The sequence below is a fragment of the Melopsittacus undulatus genome, chromosome 1, assembly GCF_012275295.1.
Source record: "Melopsittacus undulatus isolate bMelUnd1 chromosome 1, bMelUnd1.mat.Z, whole genome shotgun sequence".
In the NCBI taxonomy this organism is placed as follows: domain Eukaryota; kingdom Metazoa; phylum Chordata; class Aves; order Psittaciformes; family Psittaculidae; genus Melopsittacus; species Melopsittacus undulatus.
In genome coordinates, this window is record NC_047527.1 from 142,087,599 (window position 1) to 142,109,689 (window position 22,091).

A 22,091-nucleotide genomic window follows, 5' to 3' on the forward strand; every position below is an offset into this window, starting at 1 on the left:
AAGAACTAACCTGCTGTGCAGCACTGAGCATTGTTGGTAAAGTTGAGAAAATGAAGATAACTTTTTAGATACTCTCTTACTGGGGAAAACATCTGATAAGTGGTGTTCTGTTGCTAGGAATAGGGCCTGGGATAATTAAACAGCCCACAAAGGTGTTAGGGGTGCAGTGATATTTTTCACTTACTATCAACTAGCAGAAGAAGGAATAGGCACTTACGTTACACAGTTGAAAGCTCTGCTTTCTGCAAGTAGCTGTAGAGACATTTAAAAGTACCTAATAAAAGACAGAATATTTTGTGTAACACATTATTTCTACTTGCAGGAGAAATTTGTTGAGAGAAAGAGATCTAGCCCTGGAAAAAGCCCGAGTTGTTGAACTGTCTAGGAGAAGGATCAATAAAATAAGAGCTCCCAAAGCAAGAACAAGTATGTAGGCTCCAGCTGAAAGCATTCAACACTCAGGGTAGTTGCAGGCCAGTTTGGAGCACAGGTGTCATAAATCCATGTAGGTACTGGGGGAAAAAAAACAGGAAACACAGGAAGAAAATGCTTCATCTCATGGGAATAGTGCAGTAGGTATGGGTCACAGACTTGTGTCCCATTGCCCCTGCTAACCTGGGAATAGAGCTGTTGTTCCAGGAGCAGAAGAAATAAGGAAATTCTGTTTCTATAGATGTGTAGCCCTTGCTCCTTTAACTGCCTTAACTCCAATAATCTGAGCTTTCTTCCAGCATCTTTGTGACATGAGCACCAGGCAAAAAGCAGGAGTTGTGGGATATACTGCCTGGACAGCCAGCTGCTACCTAACACTGTGGGATGCTTTCTGGTGTACCCTCTGGGGAAGAAACTGGGGGCTCTCCGCTCTCTGCAGCCATCTGATTTTGACAAAACTTGTAGGAATTTAATGTCCTTGAGATCTTAATGTCATTTTAATTTTTGCCTTTTCATCTCTATAGATCTTTTTTAGAGGAGTCCCTTGATTGATCATTTGTGGCTGGAGCTGATCAGGGATTCACAAGCTGCAGGTGTGCCTGTTTTGTGCCTGCATAAGCCTTTTTTCCTTAGGAAATCAGCCTGCAAGGGGAAAAGTGCATACCGTGATTAAACTCTTCAAGGCTTCCAAGTGAAGGGGACTGTTTACAGCATCAATTCCAATGGAGCCAAGAGCTCAGTGTGTAAGCCCTGGAGGGGTGATGGCTGCTGGCTGTTCAGCTGTTGGGTCAGCTAGCGATTTGATGTCAGCTGGATTGTGAAGCCAGATGCAGAATAATCCCAGCAACACTTCTGCACAGCACTATTAGAGTGGAGAAATATGACCAAGTGCCGGCTATTGTGTTCCCTAGTTGAGAGGAGAGTGCTGTGTGATCTTCCCCAAGGAGCTCTTCTGCAGTTCCAGCAACTGTGAGATTTTAGGAGCAGTGTCCCTGCCTGTGCATATTTAAAGAAGGCTACTGTGCAACCCAGAGTTTCATTTTCCACAGTGTTTCCTTTCACCTAAGGGAATAAATTCCCTGGCCCGTCACCTTCTCTGACTGGAGAGTCAGGGCAAATAGTGTTTCAAAACTTGACAGAACTAGGACCAACATCTTCCCAATAGTCCTATTTCAAAGTGGGGAGCTATACCACAGAACAGTGAACTTCACTCTCTAGGAAGAACCTAGCAAACAAACACAGCCCACCACTTCCCTCTGAAAAGGAGAAAACTTCTTGTCTTCATCTAAGCAAACCTAGGGAATGTGGCTCTTGAGAAGTTAAATCGATGGCAAGATCAATTGGCTTGGCACTGACACAAGTTGCTTTTTACACATGATATTTGGTTGAGGGAAAGCGTAACAGTATTTAGAGGCTTCTTCTTACCCTAAATTACTAACTAATGGATACTTTAGTTAATTCCTCATTAGCTGGGTGCAACCACATACATATTAATTTCCAAAAGAGGGAGGCTTTTTGGTTGCTCAAGATGTTCTGACTCTGTGACACTTTGCAACCACATTTGCAATGTGCTAGGAGCTCAGGAACATGAATTTACAGTTGGAGACAACTAAAGAACTTTCTTATTAATGCAGGTTGTTGGTGACACAAACAGAACATCTGTACCATAAGGTAAAGTACACTTGTATCGTAAGGATGCACATGGAGGGAGAGGTGGTAGAGTCAAACTCTTACCTGCTAGAAATTGATGGAGTTCTTTAGGCTTCTTGTGGTTTTGTCAAGGAATGCTTTTGCATCAGATGGAGAGAAAGGATCATTTAAGAATTGTGCCTTTTCTTTGCCCTAGAGTTTGGTCTAGAAATTTATTCATAAGAATCTTTCTTGTAATCTGCATAGATTCAAGCAATTTTAAAGACATTTAAGACACTAACTTGTATCCTCATTAATCTGTATGATCTGGTATTAAAATGAGGGTGAGCTCTTCAGAGCAGTTTATAGAACACCACTTTAGACTGTCACTAGGACTACTTTCTAAAGCCTTCCTATAGCAGTGATATATCAGCAAATAGAGTTTGAGATCTAGGTCCAGAGTTTAAAAACTTAGTACAGACAAGAGCGTATAAATACCTGCTGCTTTGAACTGAAGCTGAAGACCTTCCTATTCTGAATTTTATCCAGTGCTTTCTAAAGAGGCGTTTTTAAAATCCTGGTCTAGACAATAGATGAGGCTGCAGGGATGCGGAAAGCTCTGGCTTGTCTGTCTGTCTGTTTGCTGAACTGATTGATGTGCTGTTTGCTTTTATGCTGAGAACTGTTTTGCTAATTTGTGCATTTCCTAAAACCTTCTCCCTGCTGTGACCCTTCTGGGAGCTCTTATTGTGCATGACATGGCTATTTCAGGGACACTGAAATATCGTGTAAGGGCAAAGTTACTGCCAAAGCGTCTCCCACGTACAGCACTGGCATTCTTGTGCAGAGTGTCTTTCATCTGATTTGTGAGAGAACACCTATTTTATTTCCAAATTAAATCCACACTTTAAATACTCTATCCTCTCACTTTCATGCATGAAGTTAACTTACATGACACATCAGGGACTGTACATCTCATTGTACTATCTAGGTACAGGTTTACAAGCATGTGATTCCAGGGGAGTTTTGAAAATGTTTGCATAGTACATGCTGCTGACCCTTTTTATGTATTTAGTACACGTTTGGGAGGTAGAGAAAGTCTTTACTATCTCACAGTAGTTAATAAGTCAGGCAGAGCTTCGGGTGACCGTCAAGTGTTGCAGGAAAATACACTACCAAATTCACACAGGAAGCCTTATACACACCAGCAAATGTGATGTAGTGAAATAGGAGTCCTCATATAGAATCATAGAATAGTTAGGGTTGGAAAGGACCTTAATATCATCTAGTTCCAACCCCCCTGCCATGGGCAGGACACCTCACACTAAACCATGCCACCCAAGGCTTCATCCAACCTGGCCTTGAACACCACCAGGGATGGAGCATTCACTACCTCCCTGGGCAACCCATTCCAGTGCCTCATCACCCTCACAGTAAAGAATTTCTTCCTTATATCCAATCTAAACCTCTGCTGTTTAAGTTTCAACCTGTTACCCCTTGTCCTGTCACTACAGTCCCTAATGAATAGTCCCTCCCCAGCATCCCTGTAGGCCCCCTTCTGCCTTAATCTTTTTATTTTCCAGAGTGGTAAAACTCATCAACCTGAATCTCAAATAAAACGTCTGTCACTTTCTCAGCAGATTTCTATTCATTGCCTTTATGCCATTACTATCACAAAAATTCTGTCTCTTTATAACCTCATGGTGGCTGTGGTCACCTGCACCGTGTGTTTATTTGGCTTCTCTTGTCACTGGCATGGGGAAGACTTGCTCAGTAGTGACCCTGTTGAGCTTTCAAAGGTATTTTTCATGCTGGTGGCATAAAATCTTTATTTATATTTGGAGACAATCTTGAACATCTGTCTTAGTTCTTACAGCAACCCCTGCTGAAGCTACAGTGTGCATCTGACCTTGCTCGTATGTCTGGAATATGTATCCTGGAGTTAAAAGAAATATGATTTTGATATTTCTACATATTTTTTTTTCCTCATAAGGATAACATCACTGGTAGGAAATGAAACCTTTCACACTTCTAGAATGAAACTTAGAAGTAAATGCCTCTAATCCACTGTGATCTGAATCCTAATGCCAGCACTTAGACAAAATACTCTGTGAAATCGATGGAAATTTTACTTCTGTTGGAGGATTAGCAGATTCTTTCAAGCACAAGGTGAACACAGGGCAAAACTAGGGAGGAATCTTTTTTAGATGATTTATAGCTTCACTAAAGCACAGAAATAAAGCCTGAAAGTGAAATGGAAAATGAGAGTCCCTCAAAAAAAACAGTTCTTGATAATCCTGAGTTAACCTTTAGCATTAAATAATATTTATATAAGACATTATTAAGCTTAGCCATGCTCGTTATCAGTAGCAAGCAAACTGGGAGTATGGAAACCTCTGTCCTGAGATTTCAGGAGCGCTTTCAAGACGTGCCTACAACAAGGGTAGCTCTGCTGTTGTTGATCTCTGTTCTCAGCCTCATGGTAGATGAAGCCCAAGACTCTTGGCTTGGGCTCCCAGCCTTTGGCGAGGTTTTGGACAGTTTTTTCTGCAGACATTTTCCTCTCCATCTTTCCTAGCACAGAGGTTGCACACATACTGTGCACCGGGCATGGGGGTAGCCTGCCCAGAAAACATACTCAGTCCTGCATCCAGCAGGTCCATCAAAATCAGCAACAACATGGATGGGTTTGTCTCTCAACTCTGCCAAGTTTCTTGTGTCCTTATTGAACAATGAGGTATCACAGTCAAGATAGGAACTTAGCAGAACTGGATGAGTAGGTAGCTAGACTAGCTCCATGCTTGCATTTTAGGAAAGATTCTCTCTCAAAGATGGATCTCTCATTGGAGAATTAAAAAGTGCTATTTCACCTTCCCCTCTCTTCTGTCTCTTGAGAAAGCTGCTGAGACAAGACAGTACCTCAGTGCGCACCAGCCTCTGAGCCGACGCCAGACAGCCTCTTGCTTTGTTTTGCAGATATGAGGTGTCAGCAGGCGTTTCAGTAGTTTTGTTTCTCTCTGAGGTGGAAAATTGATCTTTTCATTGTAGACTGTAGATTTCATACAAAATCTGTTCCTTCCAGAGGACTTGGGCTGCAGCAGCATCCCTGATTAAGGCTTCATGTTAACTATCACTTGAGGATTTATTTCCTAGCTCTTGAATAGTATTTCTCACAGGAAGCAGATGTCATTTGTACTTTATTGGTCTGTGCTGGCTTCCACTTCAGTCTTCGCTTTACTGGAAGGTGTTGCTTCAGACCTGGAATATTCTGGCTGCCTGGGAGATGTTAAGCTTAACAGGGAGATGTGAGCTGAAAGCTGTAGCTGTAAATGGGAGGTGGAGGAGGCAAGGTGTTTACCGTGCAGTTCCCACCCTGGCATAGGCCACCCAGAGCCAATCTTTGCTCTCTGGAGTTATTTTTCCCTCAATTTTTTTTTTATTGAACTCTTTCTTGCACTTTCTTTTAATCTTTCTGCCTCTATTTCATACAATTGAAAGGACTGGCAGCACTAGCTAATGCTGCTTTGAAAGCTGATGTTCTGAATGCTTTGTGAGTTTTGAATTGTGATGACTGAGGCTTTTAAGAAAATAGAAATGTTGTGTAGGTTTTACCATTTCCTTATAGTGCCTAATGAGTTATCTCTCTAAGCTCTGTAGGGCAAGTAGAATTTCTCTTACTTTAAACGGTACAGGTTGATCTGTTTTAGCCTGGTTTTAAACTTGCACCCAGCACATCTGGGACAGCAGAAAGTTATAATAGTTTGGTGTTAAAAAGCAGCATTACCCTCCCTGGAAGCAGGGGTAAAGAGAGAGGTAAAACCAGACTAGGGTTTGTGCAGAGGAGGGGCTGGTACAACAGATAAAAAAGGAGCTATAACAAAAAGGCTGAAATGAAGAAATATTTCATATTATCCATGGCATTGTGTGTTAAAATATATTTATACAACAACTGTGAAGGCCATGTCTCAGTAAAATGCTAAATCTGAGCTTTGATTCAATCCGTCAGAAAAGCAAGGCTCCAGAGCAGTTCTACAGAGACACAGAATAGGTATTAGGTATATAAGCAAGGTTGCAAGAAAGGAACTGTGCTCACCATGTGTAGGATCATTGCTTGTCTTACACGGACATATCCCTGATCCTGTCAGCAATGCCCGACTTTCCCATGTGCTGAATTGTCACCGAAGTTTGACCTTTGTCTTTCCTTAGCCTTTTTGCCTGAGTAGAAATGACAGCACTGCTTCAGAGAGCCCTTCTTTGGTATTTTCTCTTTCATTCTGCACCTGTGTCTCTTCTCACAGAGCTATTCCCTGAGCATCATAAGGGACATCAGTGAAGAATTAATTTTGTTTTGTCAAGTTTCTGGTCTGACCCTTAATTTAGAGCAGTCATTTCGGTCTACAATAAACTCTGTGTTCCCACATGCCGCAGTGAAAGAATTATGAGTGGTCCTTAGCCATGTGCATTCAGGATGCTTTGGTAGCCCTGTGGGACAGGTAGACTTCAGTGCCTGAGAACTTATGGAATGGGGGTAAAGTCAGGATGTTATTTTCTGAATAATAGTATATATGGAGTCTGCCTGTATGTAAAAGCTTTTACATGATTCACTGAAACCATTAGGAGTGGAAATGCATACCATCATTTCAGGCATAGAGCTCTTCAGAATGAACAGCTTTTTCCATCTCTCCCCAGGGAGCCCCGAGAGGCATCCAGCATGTAGCTGGGAAGAGACTGTTCATAAGTCTTCCATCACAGCATCCAGGAACACAAAGCTTATTGTTGTGATGAGCCTGCAGCTCTGAATGATAAATGAGGCAGGGCGGTTAGATGAAAAGGACGTACTTCCCTTGCTAAGACAAAAGCATACTGATTTTAACATGTAACAACCTGGACCTCTCATGAGTGTATGGAGCACATGTTGGTAGAGAGTCCAGAGCTAAACACAGTATTCTGTAAGCACGGTGAAGTAATCAGGCAACAGGGCAGAATGAGAACAAAGATCTCTTTTGACTGAGTTAATCTTAGGCATATATTCTGTGCTTTCACCTTTTTACCTCTCTCTGTTTCTGATATTCATTGATGCACCAGGATATATCCAGTCCAGGCTGCTTATTTCATATACCCTCTTGCATTTCAGCTCTCTGAAGCAAGTAGACCTTCTGGCTTTGCACAGTTGGGCTTGGAGGCTAAAAAAGTGTGCTTTCTTAAGTGATTTTGGCTTATTTGGTTTCTGAGATCATGGACATAATGGAAGAACACCTGTTCTCATCTTGTTTCAGCACTTAATCCCTGTCCCAGACAAGCCTAGAAGGGCATGGCACAGGAGGTGAAGAGTAATATAAAAAATGGCTCAATAACTTCTTTGAACATCCGGAAAGGTTCATGGATAATGATTTTATTCTCCCTGGCTTTCTCATATCCACACCAAGAAATAAGAGAGAAAGACACTGTTTCTTCAACTACTACATTCATTGCTTGGCAGAATGAAAAATACATGAGTAATCCAAGGGCTGTGCAAGCAGTATTGAAAGCATTGAAAGACAGTAGGTTTCTTGCATGCCTGATGCAAGCAGAGATTTCTGTTGGCAAATAATGCTTTGGCTAAGACTTTTCAAGGCTTGTTACCAGTCTGTACACATCTACTGGACATTTTGCTTTATTTTTCTTTCTAACTGAGCCTATTTTCCTTCAGGGTGGCCGGACACAGTGCATTCGAGAAGTCTGCCCCATTCTCTCCTGTCCCCAGCACCTCAGTCACATTCCTGCTGGACAGTGTTGCCCCAAATGCTTAGGTGAGTGGTGTTTTTCCTGGGAATTTTGTGATTGGTATGGTATGTTTCTGTGTAATAACTTTCATTCCACTATTTCACAACATGATTGTGGGAGACAGTATGCTCAGAGGAGTTTATAATCTACAGGTACTTAGGGTCAGTGTGTAGGGTTGTGATGGGTGGTTCTGAGTAAGCAGCCGCAGAAGACCATTTGAGCATAGACTAGCTGGCTCACTTAGGAGCACAAATACAGAGATGCTTCCTGCCTTCATTACACATTTTATAAAGGAGGTTGAGGAGGCAGGAAGTGTTTTGCTGGAGTTTGCCACAAGAAAAAGGCCTCACCCTCTCATGTTTCTATTGAAGTGTGCATTTGCATTCTTGGTTTTGAGGAAATGCAGGTCAGAGGAAACTTCTGGACTGAAATTGCATACTTATAAGCTGTTGTCAGAGAGGCCAAAGACCCAGGAGTCTGCCTCTTAAGGTGGAATCGCAGTTTCAGACATAAATATTTTCAGTTACGTCTTTCCAACACATCTGAAAGGAGAAGTCAGAAACCTCTGTGAGGGGTTAGCTCTTCCAAGACATGCCAAGGAAGGCAGTGACTTTTGAGAGTCCTGATTTTGCTCTTACTATGTCCACAGATCCCACAGGTTTATGTCCCTCAGTGTGTGTCCCTCTATTTCATAAACAATGAGCACTTATATTCTACCAAGTAAATTAGCTTTAATTTTGTCTGTGAGGTTATAACTAGGTTTGGAAAAAATTTGGAGTTGATAACTCCCAGTTCTGTAACAGGAACTTGTTGTCCTTTCGACCATATCTTTACTACTATCCAAAGTCTATTTCCAAGGGTAGGTTAGGGATATAAAGAGGTCTGGCCTTGGAGGCAGCAAGCCATAGAGTTCCAGGTCCTTATGATAGTTAAGATTTTTGGCTGATTGAAACAAACCTGAATTTATTTATTTATCAATTTATTTATCTACTTTTTTGTTAATTGAGAAATACTACAGATAAATATTAGCCTGGAACATCTGACTGCAGCACCAGAGAGTAATACGGTAGAGGAATGAAATGGAGAGGAGAGCAGTCCAAACACCAAGCTTCTATTTTGACATTTTGACATTTTTCTTTTCCTTCTATAAACTCCCTTGTCCTTTCCATCCCGTGCTTTTCCCAAGTGAGCCTTCCCCTCCTTGATCCAGGCATTCAAAACCCAGCTTAGTTTTTGACTTCTTCATGGGGATTTTCCTGCAGGTTCTTTTTTCCTTAGAAATGTCTGTAATAGGTAATGTCTATTCACAAGGAAGTGTTGGAAGTTTTTTAGTGGAGGTAGAGCCAAGGGATGTGTAGCACACCACACGGCAGTTAGGAAAGAGAAACATTTTCAGGGATGCTGAGGCAAGGCTTTTAAAGTATCATGCGGAGGCTCTCCCTGCAACTGAATTCCTGATACTCAGCATATATAACTTAGAAGAATATAGTTGACTTTACTGGGACTTGAATTATTAGTTTAACTAATGGTTATGGGCCAGCAAAGCCAACCATTAAGCCAGTATCTTCATCACATCTTTTAGAAGTGGTAGCTCCTTTGTCAGTGGTTTTATACCAACCATTTGAGCAGGGTTGGCCACCCAGAATTGAGCTGGGTGGTTTGCAAGGCATGGGAAGAGGGTGTGAGAAAGAACTGGACTTCTCTTCACTTTCTGACATAAGTTATTCGATTGAAATCCTGGCCCCACATAGAGCAGTAGAAGTGTTGTTAAAGGCAGGACTGTGGTCAGGCTTTGCCTGTAAGTGTTGCATTATTGTAGAGCAGTTCCTTTTAGGGCTAGTGAGCATCCTCAGCTGATTTTATATGTTAGTTCTGTAAGAGGAATCGAGCCTTTTCAGAAGGATACTGGTTCAGTAAATGGAAGGCTGGTTATACAAGCATAGATTAGCACAAGGTAGCTAATTTGTAAGAGAGATGTTCAAACTGTGTCTAACTGAAAAATAGCAATTTTTTCTTAACTTTTGTTTAATAGTTATTTTAACATCAGATTTGTAAAAACTCAAGGCTAATCCAGTCGATTTTGCTGTGTGTTTATCCTTTGTTCACTTACATCTCAGAGGAAAACGGAACCTTTTTCTTTTATGCTGTCCTACATTTATCAATAATTATTGAAAAGGGAAGGAATTGCAGAGTGCCAGCACATGGTGGTTTGAGAGCTAAAGTATTGGCCTAATACTTAGTGGCTTCTTGTATGCACTTACAGTCACCATTCCCTATCTCAGAATTGATGCCTATTTGATATCAGACCTCAGAAATGATAAGCCAGGAGACTGAGAGCCACTTATTAAAGAGCTTGCTAGTTGGCCGCCACCAAAAGTAAACAAGAGAAGGTATTTTAAAAAGGGAAGATAAGTACAGTGTTTTTGTAAAGAGCTCATGTTTATGTATCATAATGATCACTTGTTTAAAATAACCTACTAGGAAACAAGCTGAGGAAGAGGAGAAGCTTGGAGGACCACAGTGTGTTGCAACCTGAATGCAAAAGTGCTTGCAAGATTGCAGGACTTTAGGAAGGATTTGATATTGATGCCGCCTTCCCTGTATAGTGCTCTTAACCTTGCCTCAGTCTCATGAAACACAAATGTTTTATGGGTTATGGAAATTAAATATCCCGTGTTGCCCTCATTCTGCTCATAAATGCTGCAAATGCCTGCATTTCTTACAACCCATGTGAACATGGTACACTAAGCTATCTTAATGAGACCGGACAACACCTATGTTGGGGTTTTTTGCACCATTGTCACTGAGTTGATTTAGTTTGGCTGCTGTGAACCCCTGAAGTAGATACGCTAAAACCAGTTAAGGCTGCTTTATTTGATAAGTTATTGCATTACGTTAAAGACTGTTTAAACTAGTTTAAGTGTACCTACCCTAAGAGTTTGCAGGGCTTACTTTTTATTCCTTTAGCTGCACTGTGCACTTTATGATGAGAAGGAGAAGAAAGATTTTTCCAATATAAACATGCCATAAATCATATTTACATTCCCTCCCACAGCAGAATTTGTACAGATGAATGTGTGCTAGAAGAACAGTGAACTGTTAAAAGCACATTTTTTTTTTATGCCAAAATGGAAACACATAGCAAATGACACATTGCACATTAATTTGGTCTGGTGACAATAAGCACTACTATTTTTGTTGACAATATGGCATCTTTTCAACCACATTCTGTTTCTATTACTGTTTATTTATATTCAGGACAGAGGAAAGTGTTTGACCTCCCATTTGGAAGCTGTCTCTTTCACAGCAACGTGTATGATAATGGGTCTTCATTTATTTATGACAACTGCACAGTGTGTACATGCAAGGTAAGTCTGCAGTGCTTTGATATTGTGTGCCGCTGGTCATCTGGGTTGGCAGTAATTTGTAGGGCTGTGGGATTATAAACCCTAATACTTTGGCATCTTGTGTGGTCCCTGAGAATCTGATCTGAAGAGCATTGCAGTTGTGCTAGGGAAGTCTAAAAAGCTACTGATTGCCTCAACTGAGATGTTGCCTGATGCTGCATGCTCCAAAATGGAGTTTCTTCAGGTTATGTGATCCACTTCGAGTTTTCATTAGAGGAGAAGAGGTGTTTCTAAATGGCAAATTACCGTATCTTTGCTGTAGACAGTGATTTTTTTCAGCTCCTTTAAATGAACTGAACACGAGCACTTCTGCATCAAGGTAAAAAGCATGAAAGTGTCACCAAATCAGTAAGATTTTGCAGGGCAACAGAAGAAGAAGTTGGGCTTCAGCTTCACAGGCCACCAAAGAGCCCCTTAATCCAGTAAATCATTTTTATTTTCTCTGACCTGACCTATTCAAAGCACTTGGGCTGTAGTGGGGGTGGATGCATGACTGAGTGGGCAGAAATGTTATAGTAAGGACACACAGGAGCACAAACATCATGTGATGATTTCATGATTTCCTTTTGTCCTTTTACCTACCTATTCAAAGCACTTGGGCTGTAGTGGGGGTGGATGCATGACTGAGTGAGCAGAAATGTTATAGTAAGGACACACAGGAGCACAAACATCGTGTGATGATTTCATGATTTCCTTTTGTCCTTTTACCTAGGATTCAACAGTGATATGTAAGAAGAGGTGCTTACTTCCTGGTGAATGCAATAAAAACAAAGACCACTGCTGCAAGGAGTGTGTCTCATATCTCTCTCCTGAGGAAGTGAGAATGTGCAAGTTTGGCAACAAGATCTTCCAGGTAAATTTTCAGGTGTGGCTCAAGAATAGATGCCATTGCAAGAGCAAAGCTTTGCAGAGCTTTCCGTCTGCAAGTTTTCTTCTGAGTTTGTGTAAATTCTGCTAATACACAGCAGTTAAAGTTTAGTTCCTCCTTGGTGAGACATGTTGTCTTCCTCTCTGTATGCAGAGATTCAAGTTGCTGTCTCATGACAGGTAATACATTTTTTGTAAGAAACAGCAGTCCTCTGCTTTCCCACTGGTATTCATGGAGCAGATACTCTGAGTGCTGTGTAGGCTTTACCTACTGAGCCGAAGAGTCTCTTCCATAGCTGAGCTAATAGGAGCTTTGCAAAGTTTGTCTTGGCTGAAAGTTATTCATTTTGATTTACTACATTTCAAGTCTCTGCTAAGGACAGCATCCCTGACATCTTATACTGGGATAGCTGTAACTGTTACCTACTGCATTCTCACCCAGTGTTTTCAGAACACTTCTGTTGCTGAGACCCTGTTAGGTTTTCCAAGTGATGTGGCTTTTTTTTACACTGTGTCAGAAGAAGATTCTGTCACCTCATGAGCCATCTGTGAATTATGAGACTCTTGAATCAGATCAAATGTTAAATCTTTGTGAATACTTGGTTTGGTCAGCCAGAGTTACTTCCCAATTATTCCATCTTTTGTGTACCTAGCTAAAGTGTTTATTCTGGAAATTACATGTGAACCTACTGTACGCTGAGACTATACACCATGTGATTGGCGCTTTCACACTGGTGCTATTGTGCTTCAGGAACACATGCCTTCTTCTTAGGCACCCAACTAAAATATCCTGCTTCTTGTGAAGATTTTATTATATTACTGAGTATTATATGGAGTGAGAAAAAATAACGAGACAGTCCACTGATTTCTGGCTTTGTGAGCAAAAAGGTAAATCCAGCATCGCTCTGTTGAGGTTAATGGTCTAACATGAGTAGAATGGGCACAGCGAATGTGTTTTTGCACGCCCATGTAAAACCAGCTGTGATGTATGCTGGTACCTCAGCAGATGCTTGGAGAGCAGTCATTAGTGGCCCACAAGAACATGTGCTGCATCAGGAACATCAGGCAATGGTTGCATGGCCTGGAAACAAAAGACAGGAGAGAGCCAGTCTTTGACCAGGGATGCCGTGCTGAATAAGTTAGGCTCTTTGGCATTTGTAATTTAGTCTGTTTTCCACTCTGGTCAAAACATCATGTCGAGGTGGGCACATAATTGTTCACAGCTGTCTGGTTGGACTGCCTGTTCCTGTCAGATCTATCTTCACCCTTCCTTCACAGCAGCCCTGTAAACAGAAAACAGGCACATTTTTGCTCTAAGCGGGCTAGCACAAGACTGTAAGTGGGTGAGACAGAATGTTTTAGGAACCGTATTTAGCAAATGCAACACTGTGTATAAGGAACCAGGGCAGTTCCACAACCAATCCTTTCCAAATAAGTGGGGACAAGATCATGAGGCATATTTTGCTCTGCACCTATGACTTTGATAACTATACACAAACTGTCTTACCTTCTCTGAATGTGAGAAATTCAGCACTGTATCTCTTCTAAGCATTCTCAGATGTTTAGCAGATCAAGTATCTGTGAAAGTGCTGTAAGTAATCTAAATTAGGATTCATTATTCGACCATTCCTGCCCTAAGCCAAAATGATGCTGCATCTGGGAATAAATTCACTATATGCTGACATCTTAATCGAATGCTTTCACGTGCAACAACTTAGAGGTGTCACTCAACCCAGTGAATCAGGTTTTTCTCATTATGTGAGCTTAAATGAAAATTGGTGGTAGGTGTGATCACATCTCAGGCACACAGTGGAGAGAAAACAATGCAGATAAGCAGGACACTGATGAAAAAACGCAAATGTGATTTGGTTACCCTTGGGAAAATGGATTTCTGACCTAGAGTTCCAAAGAGAAGAAAACCCTGCTGAATGTGAACTTTGTCTTGAATCTGACTGGTCATAGACAGACACCTCCAAATAATTTAGGCTAAACAATGACACAATGCCAAAAGGAAAAGTCATCCTTTCTTGTGCAATGATACATTGCTGAAATAGCTTCTTGTTGCCACCCCAGCTGATACTGTATCATGTTCCCTCTTGCAGGATGGAGAGATGTGGTCCTCTGTGAACTGCACCATCTGTGCTTGTGTAAAAGGCAAGACAGAGTGTCGCAAGAAGCAGTGCATTCCAGTCAGCAGCTGTCCTCATGTGAGTTTTTTAAGAGAACAGAGCTTTCTTCTCTTTTCTTTCTCCACCGTTGTCCTTTTCAGTGTTCCTTGGTAGTGTATCCATGGCAGTGGGGCATGCAGATTGGAAAGAAGGGATTATCTGGCATATTCATTTAGACAGGTGTTCCCCAAGTGTGCTACTGCTACCCTGAATATGGGCTTCCTGACTCTGTCCTTGCATTGAAGGCTCTGTGCTGCTTTTCTCCTCCTCTCTTTAACTTCCTCTGTCCTAAGTATCTGGACTAGAACATTTCTTTCACATATATTCAATAGCTTCATAGGGTGGTGAGATGACTAATGATAATATTTCAAGAGCATGCCTATTGTCAAGGCAGGACACAGGAGGTTGCTGGTCTTGCATTTCTCAATGCATATGAGGCTTAATACTTGGTTGAAAATGTAAATTAGGCAAAGCAAAGCATATTATTTCAGTCACGTGGTGCTGCTTTCTCTTAAGGTTGCAGCCTGAGTATTTTCTATTTGGAAGTCTGAAATGAACGCAGAAAGTCACAGAATCACAGAATCTCAAGGGTTGGAAAGGACCTCAAAAGATCATCTAGTCCAACCCCCTGCAAGAGCAGGGTAACCTAGAGTACATCACACAGGAACTTGTCCAGGCGGGCCTTGAATATCTCCAACGTAGGAGACTCCACACTCCCCCTGGGCAACCTGTTCCAGTGCTCTGTCACTCTTACAGTAAAGAAGTGGTGTAATTGTAACTTTATTAAATGGCTTCAAAAATTAGCATTACTTGAAACCTAGCGCTCAGGACAGCCCTTGTTTCTTGGATTTCTGTCACTGACAAATCATTCTGGTTTAATGGCCCAAGCTTTCAGAAGAGGGAGCGCTAAATAGCACCTCGTGTAGGGGCAGATCTTTGAACAGAACTGCAGAACAGAGAGCCAAGTCGTTAGTATTACACCTTCTCAGTGTTTCCTTCTCCATTCTGGAAGCCAGTGGGGAAAACATGAGTCATAGACACCTAGGTATAAAATTTTCAATGACAAACTCTAGTTTGTCAAGTTTTATATGTGTAAACTTTTGAGAGCCAGAAGCAGTGGTAGAATAGAGAGCCTGTACCTTGGCTCTCACTGTTCTGCTGTGACAGTGCTTGCATCCTCAGAAGAGGGGACATCCTTTTCCTGTCACTCACTGCAGAGGGCAGTTCTCCTGTTAACGGATGTTGCGTGAGATGCTGCATACATTGTAGGAAGTATGAACAGATGGAGCTGCTCTTCTGGGAAACTGATGTGGCTCATGGCAATCAGGCCATTCACAGCATAAGCAGGAGGTGAGAGCCTTTACTCTTCTGGGCTTTTCAAATTCTTTTTTGGCTGAGAACCTGGCACACACTGCATCTCATTTACATTTTGTTTGTGCTGATGCATTTCAAACGTTTAAGCTGCTTCTGAGATCAAATAACTAATGTGGCTTAATATAGATATAAAGTGAAATGCACCACTTCAGCAGTACCCTGATTCACATTTGAGCATTGAGGTGATCAGTTGAAGTGTCTTCTAAAATGAACATAGTAGTGGGTCATAGTGGTCACCATCCACGGTCCTGTGCCAGCATAACTAAGTCGATCAGCACTGCTACTTTATCTGCTTCAAGGCTAATGTGAAGTCCTAAACTGCGTTAAACTGCTAAGTTGAGGCCTCAGACTCCTGCTCTCAGTTCCTTAGTGCAGAAAAGACCATCTTTGTCACCCTGCAGCACTGTTCCCTCCAGTATCTAACCAGTCAGCCTGCTGCCTGCCTTAAAATGGAGCCTACAGCAAGCTGCATGCAAATCTATCCTCCTCCACAGGTATATTACATTTCTGCTCTTCCAAGCTAAATTGGAAGGACAAGTAGGAGAAAGAATGTAAATCCTAGAGTGAGATTTATTTTCCTATTCCAAGTGGGTTCCAGATAGTTTTAAAGCAAATAATGTATGCTAATGCATTTAAATTTTTTACTTTTCATTTCTCCTCCACTCTCTTTGATGAGATATTCTGTCACAAATGTAGAAACATTAATCAAACACACCACATTATTCAAGGTAAAGTTATATTATTAATACTGGAAGTCTGGATATCATGCACAGTTATGCTGCTGTCTCTGCAAACTTCAGGGGTGTGAACTCCATTTCTTCCCTCTCTTCACAACATTTCTGGCAGTAAGCAGTCTCTGCTGACTATTGAAGACTGCTGTGGAATAAAAGGCTGTTTAGTGTCCCTTAGGGTGTCAGGCCACATAAAATTATCTCATTAAAACTGTGTTATGATACACACAACTGAGTGTGAAAGAATTGGAGATTCACAAGGAACCTATAATATTATTCCTCGACTTAAAAGCTTTACCATGCTTCCTAATACTCCCTGCATGGTTTTGTGCAGGGTTTTTCTGAGGAAATACTGTTTATCAATGTAGATTTTTGTCATTTATTTCTCTAAAGGATGGGCTTCAAAGTGGTCATTCTGCCAAAATTTCCAGTACCTTGAAACCATTTGTATTATTCAATGTGTTTTTGGCAGGCTGATGTATTTTTGAAGACTCTTCCTGCCATTTCTTTCATTTTACTCATAGGTTTAGGCACATTTTTCTGTTTCTTTTATTCTTTTTTTTTTGAAGCATTTAATCCTGTATCAATAATTACAAGAAGGGTCTTCCTCAGCTTCTTGTCATCTGCAGCAGAGGTAATACATCTGACAAATTCAATCCCTCCTGTCACATTTATAGTAAAACACTAGAACTCCTTGGGTTTCTAGTGAGCCCTGTGGCTTGTGGTTTCTGTTTCTTACTTTCTGACCACGGACTTCATGGAGTCACTCCATAGATATTCCCTCTCTGTTACCTGGAGTGTCAGCCTGCAAGGTGTGGTACGCACTGGCTTCCATTCAGGGAAAGCTATTAAGCATGTGTCCAGTCCTGCTGAGGTTAGTAGGCCCTCCGTATGGGCTTAAGCTTAAACACATGCTTAAATACTTTATAGGAAGAGAGTAATCTCAACACTTGGTAAGACTATTTCAGATATCCTTTAGACCTTTTCTTACCTAACTTGCTATTCACTTACCCTAACCCTGCTCTAGCCTCTTTCTTGCCTTGTGTCAACTCCTTTCCCATTACCCATCCTAATAATTTTCCACCTTACCTCCTCTCCTTAAACCTTTGCATTCCCCCTACCTCTTTAAGCCTGTGGTAATGGTGGTCATGAACATTGTCTCTTTTCATACTGCTGGAGGAGAGCTGGGTGAGTTTTACAGCATCCAGCCTTTTCTGTGCTTTAAGGCTGTGCAAAAGTTAATAGAATTAAATCCATGGCATGTGAAGACATTTGCAGAGTTCGATTCTGTGGGTGAATTTTGAACCCGTGAACTCCAAGTGAGTTGAAAATTTATTCAGAACGCGTTCTCCCATCTCTAGCACAGACTGCATTTAATGTTAGACACATCTGTTATTATTACAAACAAAAAGTTGCTGTTTTTACTCGAGTGCCAAATGAGGCACAAAAAAACAACAGCTGTTGCTATTGCACAACCAAACAGCCCCCTTCCCCCTGCAATTAGTCTTGCCTTAAAAAAATAGAAAATAAAAACCTCAGACATAAAATTGAAAACCTCATAAAAAAAAGAAAGAAATCCCAGAAAATAGACAGACTTAAATGTGGTCTGCTTATAAATATTCATAGGGAAAAATGGGATCACATCACTTAGCCCATTCCTAAGGGAACCCTCAATGCTAACGAACTCTTGCAGCACATGTTAGCAATAATGGGTTTCCTTATTCTACAAGACAAAAACAGGATCTCGGGCCAACATGGTGGCTCAAGTAACCAGCCTCAGCAGGCTGCCTTGGAGATTCCAATTTCACTTGAATTCTCGCTGCTTCTAGCTCAGCTGATGATTTCAACTCTTTTATTGAAACAGAGAGGTGAGGCAGTGCAGTGTGTGGCATTCAGCTGCACGTCTTCCCTTCGTGCAGATACGTGTTGCCAAACTCCCTGTTTCTGTGCAGTTTTAACTGTTCCTCCTTTAAGGGTTTTGTCCTAGCAGGTGCTTTAAGATTCTTCTCCCAGTTGCAGCCTGGTCCTCAGCTGTTCTCTTTGCCCAAGTGGTCACATAAACATCAAGGCATTGCCCACACTGCCAGAGAAACTCTGATCCAGCCTTTTTCTCAAGTCCAGACGTACCTCAAGTCTGTTCACATGAAGTTGCACATTCAAAAGCAAGCTTACACTGAACTTCTGTGCCCTGCGGATGATAAGCCCAAGCGTGGTCATCCCCAAGCTCTCATTCATGCCATATGGGTACGTCAAGCGCAATCAGGAAAAAGCGTGCTCTGCTCTGGTCTGGTCTGCAGCAGATACTTGGAGTTAATTTCTTCCCATGCACACTGTGAAAACTTAGCAGTGCTGTAGGCAGAAAGCAAGGCAGACAGCAAAAGAGCCTGCTGCCTGTCCCTCCCTCCCTGCTTTCTGCATAGACCTTACTTCTTGTAAGATCTGAACTTCTTACTGCTACTTACTTCTTACCTGTTTTCACAAGCTTTTCTGTGCTGGTGAATGGGCAGAATAGCACAGCTGTTTGCTTGCTCTTGTTGGCCATTCCTTGCTCACCTGCTTGGTGGGGAACAGGAGCAGTGGTCCCACAGAGGGGACTTACTCTGTAGTGAAATACTGTGGGAGTAAAGGCTTGGTGTATGGGAATGAGGGTGAGCTTCAATATCACCGTAAGTTCTGCTATAACCCATGCCAGTTTTTTGCTTGGAAAAACACATCGTTCAGTCTGAAATTTTCCAGGCTTATCCTCTAGCTTGATGGTTAGCTTTAGGGAATTTCAGTAAAATCAGATAGAACATCTTTTCATTTAATGAAGACTGAAAAGGAGGGTGAATGTACGTATGCAAAGGCTGCTTCTAACCAGCCTTGTATAAGACTCAATCATAAATAAAATTGACCTGGCAGAGTGGTAAATAAAGACTGAACCTTTTTTTCCATATTGCTATGACTGGACCAAATTGTTGGCTTTTAGGTGGATGTGTGCCTATTTACTTCACTGGGGACATTGGTCCATGGTTGGTAATATGATTTGGTAAGAGATACCACAAGATTTAGCCGTGAAAGAAATCTGACCAAACTAGATCTCTACCAGTGTCTCCTTCCTTCCTTCCTTCCTTCCTCCCTCCCTCCCTTTTGGTGGAGAAATGAATGATGTGGGGGGAGTGTGGGAATGGGTGTGGAGCAAATTGCTTCTGTGTGGCTACTAAAAGGGTGTGAATAAGAAATACATATAATCTGGGAGGTGGGGGGAAAAGGTAGTGATCTTGTTAAACCAGTGACTAGTCTGCTTTAGATATCTGTGAATGCATGAGTCCAAAATTCTCTCACACTCTCTCTAAAGAGAAAAGTGGTAACAGAGAACCCTTTTAGTATTTCATTTCTTATAAGACTGCCAGGAAGCTCTTTGAATAGTTCTGTCTGTTTTTAGCACCTGATATTTGAAGCTGTAACCAGGGCATTGAGTTCAAACACAACTTGAACTATTTTCAAAGGCTTATCCAGCCTTACAACATGACACAGTCATTGCTCCAAAACCTCTTTCATTAAATCAGCCTGTCTTTCTCCCAATTAGGGTAAAATCCTGAACAGGAAAGGATGCTGTCCTATTTGCACTGAAAGTAAGTTTTTTCTTCACATTCTTTGAATTCTTTTTTATTCTTTCAGAGAAAATAAATATAGTAGAAGTATGTTTGCTTTTCTGCCTTCATTTTAGAGGTGGCTAAAGGGCAGGTGATTATTGCTGGTGACAGATTTTGCCTCCTATAAATCTGTAAGTTTAAGCTAAAATGCCTGGGTATTTTATTTTATTTTTTTCCAAATGACACCCTTTTGGTCAAATCTGAGGTGCTGCTTTTTTAAGGATATAGTTGGCCTGTGAAATTTGTAGGTAATAAAATAAGCAAATGAAGTTGTAACTTTTAGGACTGGGTACCTTTTATACTTGTATATAACAGCCCAGCTATGTGTATGTATAATCCAACACCTTTGCAGATGATTTGTGAGAGTGAAAGAAAGGTGTGCAGAAATCTGAGACACAGTCTGGGGCAGCAGTGGAAAGTACAATAGAAAGCTAACCTTGTATTTGTATGATGCTTAGCCTCAACCATGACCTTTTTATCCCTTTTTACTTCAGGAATGGTCCTCTTATGATATCACTTGTGTTCTCTCCCAGACAGCAAAGTACTTAGACAAATACTTATTTTTAAGCTTTTCCTATTTAAGTTAACAGGGAGACCTGTCTTCACTGAAGTTAACAGAATACAATTATGTATTTCCTTCAGGACATGTTTAAGTACTTTTCCAAATAGGGACATATTGATAAAATGGGGTTTTATGATTTATAGGAAGGATTCTGAAAGAAGTAACAGGTTTGTAAGGAGAGTATTTCCTATTCTTTTGGCTAAAATCAGATTGGATTTGCTGATCAGCTCAATTCTGGATGGTCTTGAATTGCACAAATTCCATATGCTAAATACCTGTTTTTCCACTCTACAGCTGACTTATGTTGAAATGTGTAACTTGTGATAAAATAAACTTAGTTTGCAAGTCTTCAGTATCAAAACAAAATTCAATACAAGTGGCAACCTCAGAAACACTTGAAATAATACTAAGCAAAGGGATAAATGAGAGGATTCAACTGACCAGCAGCTGATTTCAATTCGTATAAACCTCTTCTCGAACATGACATGTCATTAATGTCATGAATTTATTGATCTTTGTCTTGCCTCTCTCTGTTCTTCTGTTTCAGTCTTATTTAACCTTTCTCATGTTCTTTTGTAATGTGAGAGTGGGAGGAAAATAATGGGCCCAGCCATTCCCTCACAACACTGAAGACCCTCTACTGTAAGGGGTTAAAAGGAAGACAGTGACTTCTTCCCTTGATAATATAAGGGAATGGTCATAGCTATAAGATGTGAAATTAAGGGCAGACTGCTGTTGCTTGTCCTCTTGCCATGAAGATCTGTAAAGAACTTGGCTTCATCTTCCCAGTAAAGGTACCCTTCTAAGTACTGGCAGACTGTTAGGTCTCCCAGGAGTCTACGGGATGGCCAACTGGCTAGACATGAGGCTGAGAGGCTCGTTGCACTGTTCCACAGTGGCATGCTTCTCTGTTGCACATGAAACAGAAAGGTTCTCTTTTTGGAGAGGTGTCTCCCTAGGGATCCTTTTAGTATTTGGAAGCCAGTTGATGGTGAGCTGATTCTAAGCTACTGTGATTAAAAAGCCATTCCCAGCTTTTATCAGATAATGTAATCAAAGAGCTTAAATACCCATTGTCGTACAACAGTGGTGGCTACCACTAACTATTTTAACATCAATGTTTTAACAGTTGCCGTTCCCAGGGAAATAATTCCACCCTTGTGCCAGAACTGCTGTAAATCTCATCAGAAGACAGGCAGAAGGCATAAGGATTTCAGTGATGATCACCATCTCGGATAATAATTAGAAACTTTGATAATTCAGCCAGCTTCTGTTGAGATAAGATGTATATGCACAGCCCTTTCCTTCACCCACCCACTCATGTTGATCCTCTCTCCACATATTAACACACCAAACATTTCTGGCGGTCCAGCAGATATTAATTTTCCAAAGTAAAAACAACATAGGGAGGTACAAGAACATACCGTACACAGGAGAGCTTTGAGTGCGGTTTAAATGCAGCCAATTTCTCTGAAGTGGGTAAAAAACAGTCACGTTGTTAAAGCATACACTTTAAACTGAAA

The 22,091-nt window shown here is 41.3% G+C and overlaps 1 protein-coding gene across 2 annotated transcripts in view; it reads left to right on the forward strand.

Moving 5' to 3' along the window:
• The window catches only part of BMPER (BMP binding endothelial regulator), a 147,931-nt gene that overhangs the window by 68,780 nt on the left and 57,060 nt on the right, over positions 1-22,091 (forward strand). For both annotated transcript variants that reach the window (XM_034068249.1, XM_031042434.2), the window contains exons 7-11: positions 7,751-7,850; positions 11,083-11,192; positions 11,944-12,084; positions 14,201-14,305; positions 19,940-19,985. In XM_034068249.1, the coding sequence (XP_033924140.1) occupies positions 7,751-7,850; positions 11,083-11,192; positions 11,944-12,084; positions 14,201-14,305; positions 19,940-19,985 (502 nt within the window). The remainder of the gene's footprint in view (positions 1-7,750; positions 7,851-11,082; positions 11,193-11,943; positions 12,085-14,200; positions 14,306-19,939; positions 19,986-22,091) is intronic.